The 15,707-nt window shown below is 40.8% G+C and overlaps 1 protein-coding gene across 5 annotated transcripts in view; it reads right to left on the reverse strand.

The window, feature by feature from the left end:
* Positions 1-15,707, reverse strand: part of ldb2a (LIM domain binding 2a) — a 153,649-nt gene that overhangs the window by 39,987 nt on the left and 97,955 nt on the right. For all 5 annotated transcript variants that reach the window (XM_061724794.1, XM_061724793.1, XM_061724792.1 and 2 more), the window contains one exon: positions 13,658-13,830. In XM_061724794.1, the coding sequence (XP_061580778.1) occupies positions 13,658-13,830 (173 nt within the window). The remainder of the gene's footprint in view (positions 1-13,657; positions 13,831-15,707) is intronic.

The following is a 15,707-nucleotide window of genomic DNA, read 5'->3' on the forward strand; positions in this document are numbered from 1 at the left end:
GTTGTGGGGTAGGGGGGGCGGGGGGTACTTTTTTTCACCCCTTTAGCTGAATCCAGCACTTGCTGGGGCTCTTACACATCTCCCGTATTTCGTTGCTGTGACAACCGGGAGAGAGAGAAATGGAGAGACAGACAGTGAGAGGAGGGAGGGGGGTTGGTGGGGGGTGGGGGGGTTAAAAAAAATCAGCTGATTAGTTGGCATGGCAACAGCAAAGATGTAATCCCACCAGACACACTCTAATCAATGCCCCCAGCGCAGATGGTCTCCTGAGGATCAACAAGAAAGGGGCTAGCGGCCATGCTGCACCCCCCCCCACCCCCCACCGCCCCCCCGCCCCGCCGCCCCACCTCCCACCCCCACCACAATCTTCTTCCATCCTAACCCTCATCCCACGAATTCCCACCCAACTACCTCTGCTGGTCACGTGCCAACATGATCAGTTAAAGGAAGAAAATACACACCAAGCTCAACCCCCGAAAACCTCCTGAACGCAGCCCTGACTTACGACTGGAAACCTGGACCTTATACGGCGTTCTGTATTTCCTGAGGTTTCATTTCATTTTTCATTTCATTTAATTATTTATTCAAACAGGTTAAAACAAAAAAAAAAAAAAAATCTGAATACATAAAATGTATATACCGAAAAAAACAAAAAAAAACATAAGCAAAACAGAGCAAATTAAAGAGACAAATCTATATGTAGATACATATTTCCTGTTTGAAAGGGTGTAGGATGAAGTTTCAAAAAACTTTTCTAGTCCTACCCCTTCTAATGTTCTGTTTTTACCATTTCTTCATTTCACAGAAGTTCTGAAAGAAAAGCATAAAAGAAAAGAAAAAGTGGTTCATGTGTTCATTTCCGTTTTGTATCCATAAAGAGTATTGATTTTAAAGATTTGTTTAAACTTACTTAGTGAATTGCATGATTTCATTTCATCTTTACAGTTGTTCCACGGATTAACTCCCATCACTGAGAGACAATGGGTTTTGATGTTTGTTCGTACATGCTGTTTTTTTAAAATTGCATATTCCCCTGAGATTGTGTTTATTTTCTTTTATTTGAAACAACTTCTGGATGTCTTGTGGCAACTGATGATGATTTGCTTTGTGCATGATTTGTAAAGTTTTGAAGTCGACCAGATCCTTAAATTTGAGTGTTCTCAGTTTGATGAAGAGTGGGTTTGTTGATTCTCTAAAGGCCGCTTTATTTACAATTCTTATTATATTCTTATTAGGTATTCAATAAACTCGCCCAACAACGCGTACTTAAAGAAAAAAAAAGTTTAGCTCTAAATTTGAACATGCCATTCCGGGAAAAACCAACCGCGTCTCCCATTAACTGGAGAGTAAAAGGAAAACACCTGAAGTTCAACTATGATTTTTTTCTTTTTTTTGTCTTCTCTTGCTTTGACATGAAATGCCTGGTTGTAATTATACTGGGTGACTATTTTACCCGCTGGCAGCTGAAACCCATTAAAAGACCAAATATTAAAGCATGCATGAAAGAAATAAGCATTTCTTTACATCATTCCTGAAAGTGTGCGTTTCGTAGATTTATATATTTTAGCAGTGCAAAAAAAGTTGAATTGCATTCACTTCTAAGCCAGTGTCTTGTGATGCGTTCCAGGTGTATTGCCTACAGTGAAACAACAATGCACTATTGATTCTTTTTTTCTGTAGTGCCAACGGTCTTCTCAGCGTTTCCTTCACTAGAGCTCCTTCTTTCCGTAAGCTTTCTGCTTCTCTGCAACGGAAACCAAAAAAAAAGGGAATAAGCTAAATAAGACCAGACTAAAAAGAATGAATTTAATAGCCATGTGCAATAAATGTTTAGGAATTTTGTCTTAGGGGCACCGGTGCAGAGACAAAAATGCAGCCAATGTTCCCTTTTTTCTTTCAGATCCCACAATAGATTCAATCATACAAGCAATTTATTTCTCCACAGCGAAAATAAATTGGTTAAACCAAATATTTCTCACAATGACTGTGGCCATTATTTTTACCTAAATAGTGTACCTTGATGAAAACTAAAAGGAAGAAAATCCAGTTGAATTAAAAAGTGTTCCATTAAACGGTAGAGCCCTTCACTGAGAGTTCCCATTGATTTAAGAGCAGGGTCATAAATCTTCCACACAACAGGGCTGAGATCAGGGGATCTCCGGCTCAAAAGAGCAAGAAAGAATAACAGAGTCCTGCTGCTGAGACACTATTCAATACCGTACCCCAGGCTGACAATCAATTAACAGGGGAGCTGAAGGTCACGGAATCGATTATTATGAGCATTCATCACTATTTCTGGTAAATATAAACTGGATCGGAGTTGACAAAATTTACAGCAAAGAACTGTTTAAATGCTTAACTCGCGCTGCAGCTCAGGTGGATGTTAGTAAGTGCGAGTAAAGGGCTTCACCGTGCAGGTTTTAGTGTAATTTGTTACTGGGTTGTAATCTTTTTACTCAAAGTCAAAGAGTGCATGCTATTTCAATTTGAACGTTTTGAATACCATGTGCAAATATAATAATTTAATCCTCAACAGGTCTTAAAATGACTTCTATGGAAGAGTATTAGGGCCATGCAGGAGAAAAAATATTTGACAGGGGAAGATTTTTTTGTATTGTGCACTTTGAGAAAAAAGTTGAAATGTCGAGAAAAATGTCGAAATGTCCAGATTAATGTTGAAATACAGTTTCGAAAAAAAAGTCGAAATTTCGCCTTTTTTCTCAAAATTTCAACTTTATTCACGAAATTTTGACTTTTTTCCCAACATTTCAACATTAATCTCGACATTTCGACTTTTTTCTCGACAATTAGACTTTTTTCTCGAAGTGCATAATGAAAAAAAAATCTTCCTCCTCTCCAATATTATTTTTATTTTTCTCCTGCCTGGCCCTAATACTCTTCCGTAGACTTCAGATAAACAACATATGATGTATTATTCTGTTATCATCTATTTGCAAGCATTAAGCCAAGATGCAGAGGCAATGTGAGAAAAACTAAGTACACCACAAAAATAGGGACTAGAAGCAGCAATCAGGTGCTATTAACCATTACAGTTGATAAGGTCACCTCTGTGAAAGCATAAGTTCTGGCAGTTTGCTGGTCCAGTGTTTTAACTAGGGATGGGCGGTATGGACTAAAACATGTATCACGATAATTTCTATCACCACATTCAGTCTTTGGAGCCAAATCACTGCTCTAAAAGATACTAAATGATACTAAACATCATCAATGGGAATTTATCGTTCGTTCTTTCTTTCTTTCTTTCTTTCTTTCTTTCTTTCTTTCTTTCTTTCTTTCTTTCTTTCTTTCTTTCTTTCTTTCTTTCTTTCTTTCTTTCTTTCTTTCTTTCTTTCTTTCTTTCTTTCTTTCTTTCTTTCTTTCTTTCTTTCTTTCTTTCTTTCTTTCTTTCTTTCTTTCTTTCTTTCTTCCTTCCTTCCTTCCTTCCTTCCTTCCTTCCTTCCTTCCTTCCGTCTTTCCTCCTGCTCTCTCCTTCCTCTTTTCTCCCTTCCTTCCTCCTTTCCTTGTTTTCTCCCTTTCTTTCTTTCTTTCTTTCTTTCTTTCTTTCTTTCTTTCTTTCTTTCTTCCTTCCCCTTCCTTCCTTGTTTTTTTCCTTCCTTCCTTCCTTCCTTCCTTCCTTCTTTCCTTCTTTCCTTCTTTCCTTCTTTCCTTCCTTCCTTCCTTCCTTCCTTCCTTCCTTCCTTCCTTCCTTCCTTCCTTCCTTCCTTCCTTCCTTCCTTCCTTCCTTCCTTCCTCCTCCCTCCTTTCTTTCTTTCTTTCTTTCTTTCTTTCTTTCTTTCTTTCTTTCTTTCTTTCTTTCTTTCTTTCTTTCTTTCTTTCTTCTTTCCTTCCTTCCTTCCTTCCTTCCTTCCTTCCTTCCTTCCTTCCTTCCTTCCTTCCTTCCTTCCTTCCTTCCTTCCTTCCTTCCTTCCTTCCTTCCTTCCTTCCTTCCTTCCTTCCTTCCTTCCTTCCTTCCTTCCTTCCTTCCTCCCTCCCTTCTTTCTTTCTTTCTTTCTTTCTTTCTTTCTTTCTTTCTTTCTTTCTTTCTTTCTTTCTTTCTTTCTTTCTTTCTTTCTCTTTCCTTCTCTTCCTTCTCCTTCCTTCCTTCCTTCCCTTCCTTCCTTCCTTCCTTCCTTCCTTCCTTCCTTCTTCCTTCCTTCCTTCCTTCCTTCCTTCTTCCTTCCTTCCTTCCTTCCTTCCCGCACACGCACGTTGTGCGTGGATTTAACGCAGAACCATAAATCAGCTTTACACAAAAACGTCATCAACGGAATTTTTCGTTTTTACCGTTTTGACGGTATATCGTGAACGGTAAAATATCGCCCATTCCTAGTTTTAACACATTGCAAATGAGTAAAAACATAGATATTTTTGCAACAACTGTAACATCAGCCGAACGATCGTGTTGTGGAGGAGTGATGGTTTGATTTTGTTTTTGCAGCCAGAGGACCTGGACCCGCTTTACAATCGCTACAGCCACCAAGAACAGATCTGTGCACCAAAGTATTCCTGAGTGCAAGTGTGAGGCCAGGTGAGGCCGCCTGTTACTCAGCTAAATGTTGGCTGAAAATGCATCGCGTGACAGGATAATGATCTGAATCACGCCGACAAATCTAGAAACGGTGGGCTCGAGAAGAAAAGAATCACGGCGTTTCAACAGCCAAGTCAGGATCTGGGTAAGGCTGAGTTGTTGTGGCAGGTACCTGAGAGTGTTGTGCATAAACAAATCCCCCCCAAACGCCAATGGACTAAAGTAATGTTCACTAACTTCACAACAATTCTATGACATAAGAATAAACAGCAGAATTCTTCTCAGATTGTTTTTCCCCTCATTAAAAGACCCGATATGGAAGACCTTTGAATTAAAAGGTGATTACTTTCCATTTCAAATTACTGCAGATGCTGAAATCGTAGCTGTAATTATCAGAAAATTAAAATGTATCATTATCATGTCATTTTTTTTTAAAGACTGCCTAAACTCAATAGCTAAAGTTTCCAGATGAATATCAGCGGGTCTAAATAGGTCTCTATTTTAGAACCATGAATATTTTACATTTTACAGGCCAGATGATTGATAAAATATGAAATGAGAATTATAGGCCCTAAAGCCAAAACATGACCGCTTTGCTGATGAGCCTGGCACCAATCCATTTATATACCATCCTGAACATGACAGTGCCATCCAACTGAACGCTACTTAACACTTCAGATCAACTTTACATCAATCTCATGTTTACTTGGAGAAATGAGGAAATACAAAAATATGACGTTTCTTTCTCCGTGTTTCCCGACTACAATCTTGTTTCTTGGATAAAAAAGAAGAAACTTTTCAGATGTGTACAAAAAAAAATGATGGAAGAGATAAATGCACATATGTCACACAAAAGTGAGGCGTACAAAAGGAAAGCAGGAAAAGACAACAAGAAACCACAGAAAGGAAGAAATGGGGAAAGGGAAAGGACGGCCTGTCAGCATCCAGTCACAATTCTATCATAATTAACTCAACTGATACAGGGTTATTGCTTACAGAGCGTCAACAAGATTGACAGCTACAGATATCGCAGAGTTAATTATGGTCCAGCTCAGAGTCTAACATACAACCACTAAAAGAAGCACTGGGTTCTGTACGGTCATGTAGAAATTACACCATTAACCTTTTTAATTTCACATTCGGTTCAACAACCAGAACTAGAGCTTTTTCTTTAACCCTTTACTGTCTTTGGGTCAAAATGACCCAATTCTTCTATCCTTCTTTCCTCCTTCCTTCCTTCCTTCCTTCCTTCCTTCCTTCCTTCCTTCCTTCCTTCTTCCTTCCTTCCTTCCTTCCTTCCTTCCTTCCTTCCTTCCTTCCTTCCCTTCCTTCTTTCCATCCTTCTTTTCTCCCTTTCTTCCATCCTTCTTTTCTCCTTTCTTCCATCCTTCTTCTTCCTTCCTTCCTTCCTTCCTTCCTTCCTTCCTTCCTTCCTTCCTTCCTTCCTTCCTTCCTTCCTTCCTTCCATCCTTCTTTTCTCCCTTTCTTCCATCCTTCCTTCCTTCCTTCCTTCCATCCTTCTTTCTCCCTTTCTTCCATCCATCCATCCATCCTTCCTTCCTTCCTTCCTTCCTTTCTCCCTTTCTTCCATCCTTCTTTTCTCCCTTTCTTCCATCCATCCTTCCTTCCTTCCTTCCTTTCTCCCTTTCTTCCTTCCTTCCTTCCTTCTCTCCTTCTTCCTTCCTTCCTTCCTTCCTTCCTTCCTTCCTTCCTTCCTTCCTTTCTCCTTTCTTCCATCCATCCTTCCTTCTTCCTTTCTCCCTTTCTTTCTCCCTTCTTCCATCCATCCTTCCTTCCTTCCTTCCTTCCTTCCTTCCTTCCTTCCTTCCTTCCTTCCTCTTCCTTCCTCCCTTTCTTCCATCCATCCTTCCTTCCTTCCTTCCTTCCTTCCTTCCTTCCTTCCTTCTTCCTTCCATCCATCCATCCTTCCTTCTTTCTCCCTTTCTTCTTCCTTCCTTCCTTCCTTCCTTCCTTCCTTCCTTCCTTCCTTCCTTCCTTCCTTTCTCCCTTTCTTCCTTCCTTCCTTCCTTCCTTTCTCCTTTCTTCCATCCATCCTTCCTTCCTTCCTTCCTTCCTTCCTTCCTTCCTTCCTTCCTTCCATCGTTCTTTTCTCCATTCCTTCCTTCCTTCTTTTCATTCTTCCTTCTCTTCCTCCTTCCTTGACCCAAAGACATCACAAGGGTTACATATATAATACAACAAAGGCAATTTACTGAACTGTTAAAAAATGTCAGGAAATGTATAAAAAATTGCAAAAACAGGTTGGTAATATCGCAACCACTTCTCATTTTGGTCCTGTAAGAAAAAAGAAATCCCCTCGTGAGATTAGGTCCACGGGAGATGGGACCGCTGGGCCTGGAACCCGCAGAAACCCAGCTGGGCCCCGGTAACAAGGGCCGGGCCCTCGGAGCCGGCGCTCAGCGGCCAGGGAGGGCCAGGCCTGCTGGGGGGAGGACGGAGGTGTTGGGATGCTGGCGGGCTCTGTGCTAGGGAGCGCTGGCTCAAATTGGCACCCTGCCTCAACTTTTCAACACCTCTCGCTCTTGTGAGGCCTGCAAAAGTGTTCCAGCCACACCTGGAGAACCAACTCCTGGCTCCCCCCGCTCACTTGACTCCAGCACCCCACCGGGAACTTCATTATCACATTCAACTCCTTAAAGGGGACCTATTATGGCATCTAATGTCTATTTTAAAGGAGCTGAGGCAGGATTGAGGCAGGATTTATGAAAAAGATTTGTATACGTTTTAAGTTTTCTATTAATAATGTCAGATGAAGCGTTCCAAACCCAAAAGAATGAGCCCTCTAGTGTATCTCTCCGTTGCCTTGAACAGGCTGTGTGCTGCAAAATGTGCTGCAATTGTGGGGCCGAATTTCCCGCGCTGTCCTGCGGATGTGACGTCAAATGACGCTGTATGCACGTTCTCCCCGTTCTCCTGTGCCGGCTTCGCTGTTGGCTGCAGTACCCCAACGGCCGTCGTGGCGAAGGGTGGCGCTAGAGAGTCTCATTTCTTAAAAGGAGCCTCATGCTCCTTTAAACAGGCCTTGAATGTCTTAAAAACAAGCTTTTGATTGTTTTTGCTAAATAAATTAGAAATTCAGCCTCTGAGCCATGTCTTTATCATCTCATTCTCTAACCTCATTATCTATGAGGGATTCTGAGTGGGCGGGGCTATGATAATGAGGCTCTGTGCTGATTGGCTGCCTGAATGACGCGATACACCGCTACGAAAAAATGGCGGAAAGTCCGGCCGGCGGAGTTACCGTATCATAACTGCATGCAATGCGATGCGAGCGTCAGTGACAAAATCAATTCCATTGCTTTATTTTCTATTGGACCGTCCTAACTGGCCGCAGCGACGCAGCGCGACGCAAGCGCGACGCAGCGCGACGCAGCGCGACGCAGCGCGACGCAGCGCGACGCAGCGCGACGCAGAGCGCCGTTATGAGCTGAACATTTGTCGGACGCCCTGCTTCTATTCTCTTCCTGTCGCTCGCGTTGAAAGCCGGTTGAAAGCGCTGAAGGAAACAGTCATGATGAGGAACGGCTGATCCAGTTAGGTGAAATGAGAAGTTATCTCTATGATACCTCCTCATTTCACTACAAAACCTCAATAAAGTGGCAGCTGCTGGAGGGAGATGGACAGAGAGCGTCCGATGTCACGCAGTGCTACGATAGTCGGACACTCACATGCAGTTACACGGTTTTATAGTTGTGGGCATGGTTTGCATTTTGGTTACGTAACGAAAATCTGCAGAATCTTATTGGCTCGTAGATCCACATCACACTGACGGATCATCCGGGCGGCTGTACAGACACTGCAGAATTTGGTTGCTTTCCTCCTTCTCTGAGTTGGCAGGCTGAGGGGAGACCACTTTATATATGTTAAAGCAAGAAAAAACCTGTTTTTCATAATAGGTCCCCTTTAACATGAAACATCTGTTTGATTACCAATGTTCACATTATTGACTAAAATATGATTGACACTATCATACTGTACAGTAGAGCAGTTTAATTAAACACTGACGGCTTGTTCACTTCAGACATATTGTTAAGATTTCATAAACATGAACCAGTAATGACTCATTATAAGTTGAGAGTCTGAGGTTATGTTTCAGTTTACAGTCAGACAGAACAACCTGCTGGTTCCCATTTTCATGAGTGACAATGAACTCTTTCTGGATGTTGAGGAGTTCAGATGTGCAGCCGTGGAAAACTGTGGCAGTTGACCGGTTCTGATACATGATGCAAAACTTCTGCATCATGAAGTACCGTATCACGTGTCTAAACCATTTTATTAAGGGCAAAGACAAATCCAGCTCAGGGAATCTACAGTTCGTTTCGCAGGTGAAGTGCACTCACACAACTGTACCAGATCTAGTTAAACATAGAAATACACGCCCGGCTCGGGTTTGCAGCCCAAGGCGTTCGTTAAACTTCATTCAGTTTTTTTTTTTTCTGTTTACGCCGCTTTTGTGCCGTCAATTCGGCATTCCCAGATTTGATCATTTGACTTGCTGACGTCTTGCACGCTGATATGAAAATCATCTAGCACCTTCTTCAATATTCATGTCTGCCTCACTCTGCTGCACCTCTCACTTTTGTATTTCTCTGTATAATTTTTTGTATTTTTTGTATAATTTGTCTTGTAAAATTGTAAATAGGTTATTCTTATTTTTATTCAGAACTGTCCTTTTTCACTACCTCAAACTGCTGCACCTTTAAAATGTTTATTCTGTACATAGAAATACCACATGTTATTTTTACTACCAAAGAGCGAAATTACCGGAGTCAAATTCCTTGTTGGACAATGTTCGAACCTGGCCAATAAGCTGATTCTGATTCTGAAAGATGTCCAAAAGCAAAAAGTAAAGTATGCACATGCAACTTTAAATAATAACCCAGAAAATCCTTTAAATATGAGCAGAATGAGACTTTTTGAAAGAGAGACAGACAGACAGACAGACAGACAGACAGACAGACAGACAGACAGACAGACAGACAGACAGACAGACAGACAGACAGACAGGAACAGAAGGAGACACATACAGAGAGAGAGAGAGAGAGAGAGAGAGAGAGAGAGAGAGAGAGAGAGAGAGAGAGAGAGAGAGAGCAGCAGAGCAAGAGCACAACTTGGGAGCTGGGGATGATTTCTCTCGGGACGAAGGATGCGTGTGTGTGTGTGTGTGTGTGTGTGTGTGTGTGTGTGTGTGTGTGTGTGTGTGTGTGTGTGTGTGTGTTGAGGGTGTGGGGGTGAGGCGGCGGCGGTGGTGGTAAGAGGGGGAAGCGGCGGAGTAGAGAGCGAGGGAAGAATGAGCAAGCCAGCAAGTCAGGGAGGAGGAGGAGCGGTGCGGGGGAAGCGAGGGGTGAGGGGGGAGAGGGGGATGGCGGGGGGAGGAAAGCGAGGCGAGGCAGAGCTGATTGAGATTCGGGCCTCCAGAGCTGCAGGCTCTCTGCTGCTGCTGCTGCTGCTGGGAGCTCAGACAGAACACGCTCCGTTATTGGAATTTTTTTTTTTTTTTCTAATGAATTAATTCTTCCCATCCAATTTAGGTGAAGATGAAAAGAGAGCAGAGCTGCGAGCATCAAATTTAGCTTTTTGTTGACCGTGCCGGGCCCGATCTGTTCCTATTCTGTAACGGTTAATATATGACACTTGTAATATATTATGACATTATTTTATTTATTTATTTTTTTCTTTGTCTGGTGCTTTTAAGAATCTTGTTTATAAAAAAATAAAACGAAGACGAAATGACAATTCCCATTTAAATTATTGGAGAAACCTCATACTAATTTTTTTTTTTAAATACAATAACAAAAAAGAGCTGAACATCTGCCCCTCCCCTGCCAGACAAAAGTCACCTCCTCGTCTCATTAAAATAAAACACAAAAAACTGTGGGAAAGGTAATTCACTGCCTTGCCAACAAGGAACTGATATGTTGATATAAAGTTAATTTGTGATGAAAACTAAAAATGTAATATTGCCCTGCCAGCATGTTTTGTTAATTTCTCTTTACAATTCAAAATTTGCAATCTCAATAGAAATACTAAATTAAAATCAAAATGATCTTATCCACAGCAATGTTTTTTTTTGTTTGTTTTTTGTAACTCTTAGCTGGAAGATCAGCCAAAAAAGTTGATTCAGACTGCGAGTGCACGCTGCACGAGCACACGCAGGCGAGAGCGGGAGCACGCCGTCAAGTCCTGAAAACAAGAGGGCATATAGCTGTTTAATGTCAGAACAATCCGTCTGGTGCTTCAACTCAGGATTCATGGTACAGGGAACATGGAATCCTTTTAGCTCGCTGCTCAGCGCTGACAAGGTATCTGGCCTCAGATTCATTTAGACAGTCAGCAGAAGAACACTAAGAGTCAGCGAGCCATCTGGCTCCGACTCTGTTGAAGCAGATATTCAATCCAGCTCACAGGGGGATTTTCTCCCTCAAGACAAAAGCAGATGAGCTCAGCTGTAGTGCTTTTTGGAGGACCTTTGTTTCAAGTTTGGATTATTTCACCTCCACAATTAGGGTTTTCCTCTGCTCGTCTTGTTGCAGCCTGCGTGTCACTTATGCCGCAACATTACTGCACTCTTGAAACATCTTCTTTCTCTACCAGGGGTATTGGCTTTGAGCATCAGCGGGGCTAAAGAATCAGTCAACATCTTTTAACGGGAGAAATGCCGGTGGATCGGGAGGTCAAAGGAGGGCAAAAAATGCTGATAAGTAAAGATGGTAAACATGATTATATGCGACATTTCTACGCAGGAATTCAAACATTTAACAGCCTTTTAAGCTGATGTACTCGCATGCTTTGATATAACAAAACAGTCAGTTATGTCAGAAGATGCCAGCTTTTATTGTGTTTTTTTTTTTACCTTAGAAAGCAATTCAACAACTAATTTCAGGTTGAACTCATCCCATTTTCTACAGTACAGAGCAAATAGATTTATTCTGGAAAAATGAAAATAATTCCTAGTGACAGCTGCTCTTTGAAGTAAAAAAAAAGAAAAATGTGGACAGGGAGCTGAAATGATACAGTCCCTCAGACAGGGACAAACGTTTCAAATGCATGCAAACTTGATTTCCTAATGCATTCTTATAGACGCAAGCGACTTCCTACAGTATATATGACAATACACCCATATGACTTCAAAAACCAGAGATGGCATGGAAAGAATAATAATTAAGAAATAAACAAAAAAAAGAAGGATTTTATCTTTAACCATTTAAAGCAGCACAATGTAACTTTCAGCTTTTGTTGAGTTTGGCGGCTCCTTGGACAAAAGCGGTAGTGCTTTACCAGAAAGAACACTACATTTCCCATGAGCACCAGCGCGTACTGCCGGAAACTGTCCCCATCACGTGCATTTGTTTTGATAATGAAATAAGACGGTATGGACTTTCAAAACTACTTTCTGTTTTCAGCGGTCGTTTGCAGGATGGGATAGCAAAGAGGTAATGTATCTATTTTTGGGTAAACAATATAATATGACGATGTTGAAAATCACTAAGTTCAACTTGGTTTTATTAGTGAAGTCTCCCCGCCCCTCTGTCCTGTTTCAGCCAGATAATGCGCCCCAAACTACAAACATTTTTTAGAGGGACTTCGTCATAAATTAGTAGTCCAACATACTTACTGACAAAATAAAAAAATACTTTATAACCTGTGAATAACTGAATGCCCATTCCTTATATTTATGCAGATCAGCCCTGCACAATTTTACAGTTCTCAGGAAAAATACTAGAACCCAAGACGAATCCCCTGTATGTGAAAACATTCTAATTTTGATTTTTATTGAACATAGAACTCTACATTTACATTTGTATCATAACAATTCTGTCTCTTGTCGGACATCCCTCCTCATCTTTCAGCTCACGCTAGCGAGTGAACGCCGGTCCAACGTTTATTCTTGTCTGGGCATTTAGCTTGTTACTCTCCCGCTTTCTTTTTTTCGCCTCCTCTGATAAAACTTTTATTTTCTTAGTTTTTTTCGCTGCTTCGGCCATGATATCAGCTTCTGCTGAGCTCTGCGCTCCACGCCCCGCCCAGCAGTCGTCTCGACTATGAATGGGCGATATTTTACCGTTCACGATATATCGTCAAAAAAATTCCACACGGTAAAAATGTTTCAACTCTTGCGGAGAAATTCCCGTTGATGACGTTTCTGTGTAAAGCTGATTTATGGTTCTGCGTTAAATCCACGCACAACGTACGCGAAGGAAGGAAGGAAGGAAGGAAGGAAGGAAGGAAGGAAGGAAGGAAGGAAGGAAGGAAGGAAGGAAGGAAGGAAGGAAGGAAGGAAGGAAGGAAGGAGCCAGAAAGAAAGAAAGAAATAAAGAATATGAGCCAGGAATCAAGAAAGAAAGAAATGAGCCAGAAAGAAAGAAAGAAAGAAAGAAAGAAAGAAAGAAAGAAAGAAAGAAAGAAAGAAAGAAAGAAAGAAAGAAAGAAAGAAAGAAAGAAAGAAAGAAAGAAAGAAAGAAAGAAAGAAAGAAAGAAAGAAAGAAAGAAAGAAAGAATTTTAAACTCCGTTGATGACGTGTTTGTGTAACAAACATGGTGGATCTGAGAGCGAGGAGTCATTCCAGTTTTGCAGTACAGGTGGACTTTAATTGGTTTTTATTAATTAAATTTAATTGGTGTAGTTTAGTAGCATTTAGTATCTTTTAGAGCAGTGATTTGGCTCCAAAGACTGAATGTGGTGATAGATTTATATTTAAAAAGGTGGAGTTGAATTGGTATTTTTTTTTATCGTCATTTTTATCGTTATCGGGATAAATGCCAGAAATGATCGTGATACATTTTTTAGTCCATACCGCCCATCCCTAGTCTCGACTACGAATCGGGAAGGAAGGGGAAGTGACGTATGCCGTAAAGCAGTCAAAGCCGTAAAAGGGTGTAGTTTTCTAGTGAAGGGTTCCTACCATGCTCCTCAAAGTTACATAGTGCCAGTGAAGGCGATACAGACCCCTCAGACCATGACAGAGGTTCATTTAACCTGTTGGAAGTTGATGTACCATCACAATGACTGAAAGTTACATAGCGCTGCTTTAAACACTCTACCAAAGCAATGATCATATCCGGTGTGCAGTCATTCCTGGTGGGAGAAGCTCAGGGGTCGGGCGTTACCTTTGTAAACATTGGCTTCCCGTGCTGGGTGACCATGGTGCACTGATCGCAGTCTAGGGTGATGCAGGAGTTGTGGAAGGACTCCTTGGAGTGTTTGAGGATGTAGTGGAGCTCGGTGACGCCTCCTTCAAACACTGTGCTGAAGTAACGGGGGATCAACGTCCGGCCGATCGCTGCGGGGGAGACAGGAGAGAAATCAGAGCTGCCAAATATATCGAAGGATCTGAAATATGAAAGGATGCAGACAGAATCTGGCTGGCCTAAGAAAGAAGAGGAGAAAATACATCCGCTACTGTGGAATTTAATCCTGCAAACCATTGTGAGGTTTATTGCCGATATTAATACAGTTTGGGGGCTATCGTTGTTTAACAGTGACTTTAATGGCGTGCCGTAGATACTGACAAGCTTCTCCTTACAGCACAGTAAAACAAATTGTGTACTGCTTAACACTTTCTTGTTGCTGTGTGTTGCTGGATGGCTCAGTTGGTTGAGCAGGCACCCCCTACGTGGAGACTACAGTCCTCCCGCCGCTGACCCGGGTTCAACTCCCAGCTTGTGGCACTTTGCTGCACGTCCTCCTTCTCCCCATCTCTGCTCTTATTTCCTGTCATATCGTTTTCAATATATGCCACTAAAGCCGCAAAATCCAAAAACATAAGAACTGTATCGCCGTGAGGCATGAGATTCTGTTCAAGTTTTCTCATTTTCATTTCATTTCATTTTATTCTTTATTTCATTCAAAAAAAATATAAAACAATTTAATACAAATACAAATGTTCTTAAATTGTGAATGAAAAGGGAGCAGAAAGAAGAAGAATCTTATCTGATCTGCCCCTTTTTCCAAGAAATAACTTCACAAATAACAAATTAAAAAAAAAAAAAAAAAAAAACAACTAAGTGAAATAAAACACTAAAAAAATAAATAAAAACATTAAAATAAAAAAAACATATTTCATTATATTTACTTAACACTTAACACTACTTAGCTTTAATTGTTCTTTTAAAGGTAATGTTTGATTTGGATTCTTTGTTTTCTTTATTCAGATTGTTCCATAAACTGATTCCTACGACGGAGTATTAGGGCCAAACTAAGACAAAAAAAATTGGAAATTACGAGAATAAAGTCATAATATAATGAGAATAAAGTCGTAAAATTACGAGAATAAAGTCGTAATGTTGTGAGAATAAAGTCGTAATAGAATAAAGTCGTAATATTATGAGAATAAAGTCGTAATATTACGAGAATAAAGTCGTAAAATTACGAGAATAAAGTCGTAACATTACGAGAATAAAGTCGTAATATTGCGAGAATAAAGTCGTAATAGAATAAAGTCGTAATATTATGAGAATAAAGTCGTAACATTACGAGAATAAAGTCGTAAAATTACGAGAATAAAGTCGTAAAATTCCGAGAATAAAGTTGTGACATTACGAGAATAAAGTCGTAATGAATAAAGTGGTAATTTATGAGAATAAAGTCATAATATTATGAAAATAAAGTGGTAATTTATGAGAACTCTAACAGGAAGAGCATCTTCTCCCTGTGTTAAAATGAAGAATATTGAGCATCTTGTGAAGTTCTATTTATATATTTATAATCACATTATTCTCATAATTTCCTTTTTTTGTTTTTTTGTTTGGCCCTAATACTCCGTCGTAGATTCCTTTCACATTCTCAACAGTATTTTCCAAACTGGTGCTACGTGAGAATCCCGATGCCCGTCTTAAGCCTGATTTTAACTCCTGAGGTGAAACACAGAGAGACAATTAGCTTAGCTTAGCATGCTCACTGGAAACAGCGGGAGGCAGCGGGCCCGGCTGCGCGCCGCCGCCGCTGCAGCTCCACAAATTAGGCTACTATTTTTAAATTGCACCTGTGTTTGTAAACAGGTTAAACAAATTAGATAAAGCATGGTAATTAGAGAGCTTCAGAGGAGGCTGATTTTTAAAATTTGGACAGAGTCAGGCTATTTCTTGCTTCTTCAAGACTTTCTAAGCTGAGCTAATTGCCTCCTGGCTCAGTACACATGCAGAAATCAGAGCGCTATCA

This window comes from Cololabis saira, chromosome 7, assembly GCF_033807715.1.
Source record: "Cololabis saira isolate AMF1-May2022 chromosome 7, fColSai1.1, whole genome shotgun sequence".
NCBI classification, from domain to species: domain Eukaryota; kingdom Metazoa; phylum Chordata; class Actinopteri; order Beloniformes; family Belonidae; genus Cololabis; species Cololabis saira.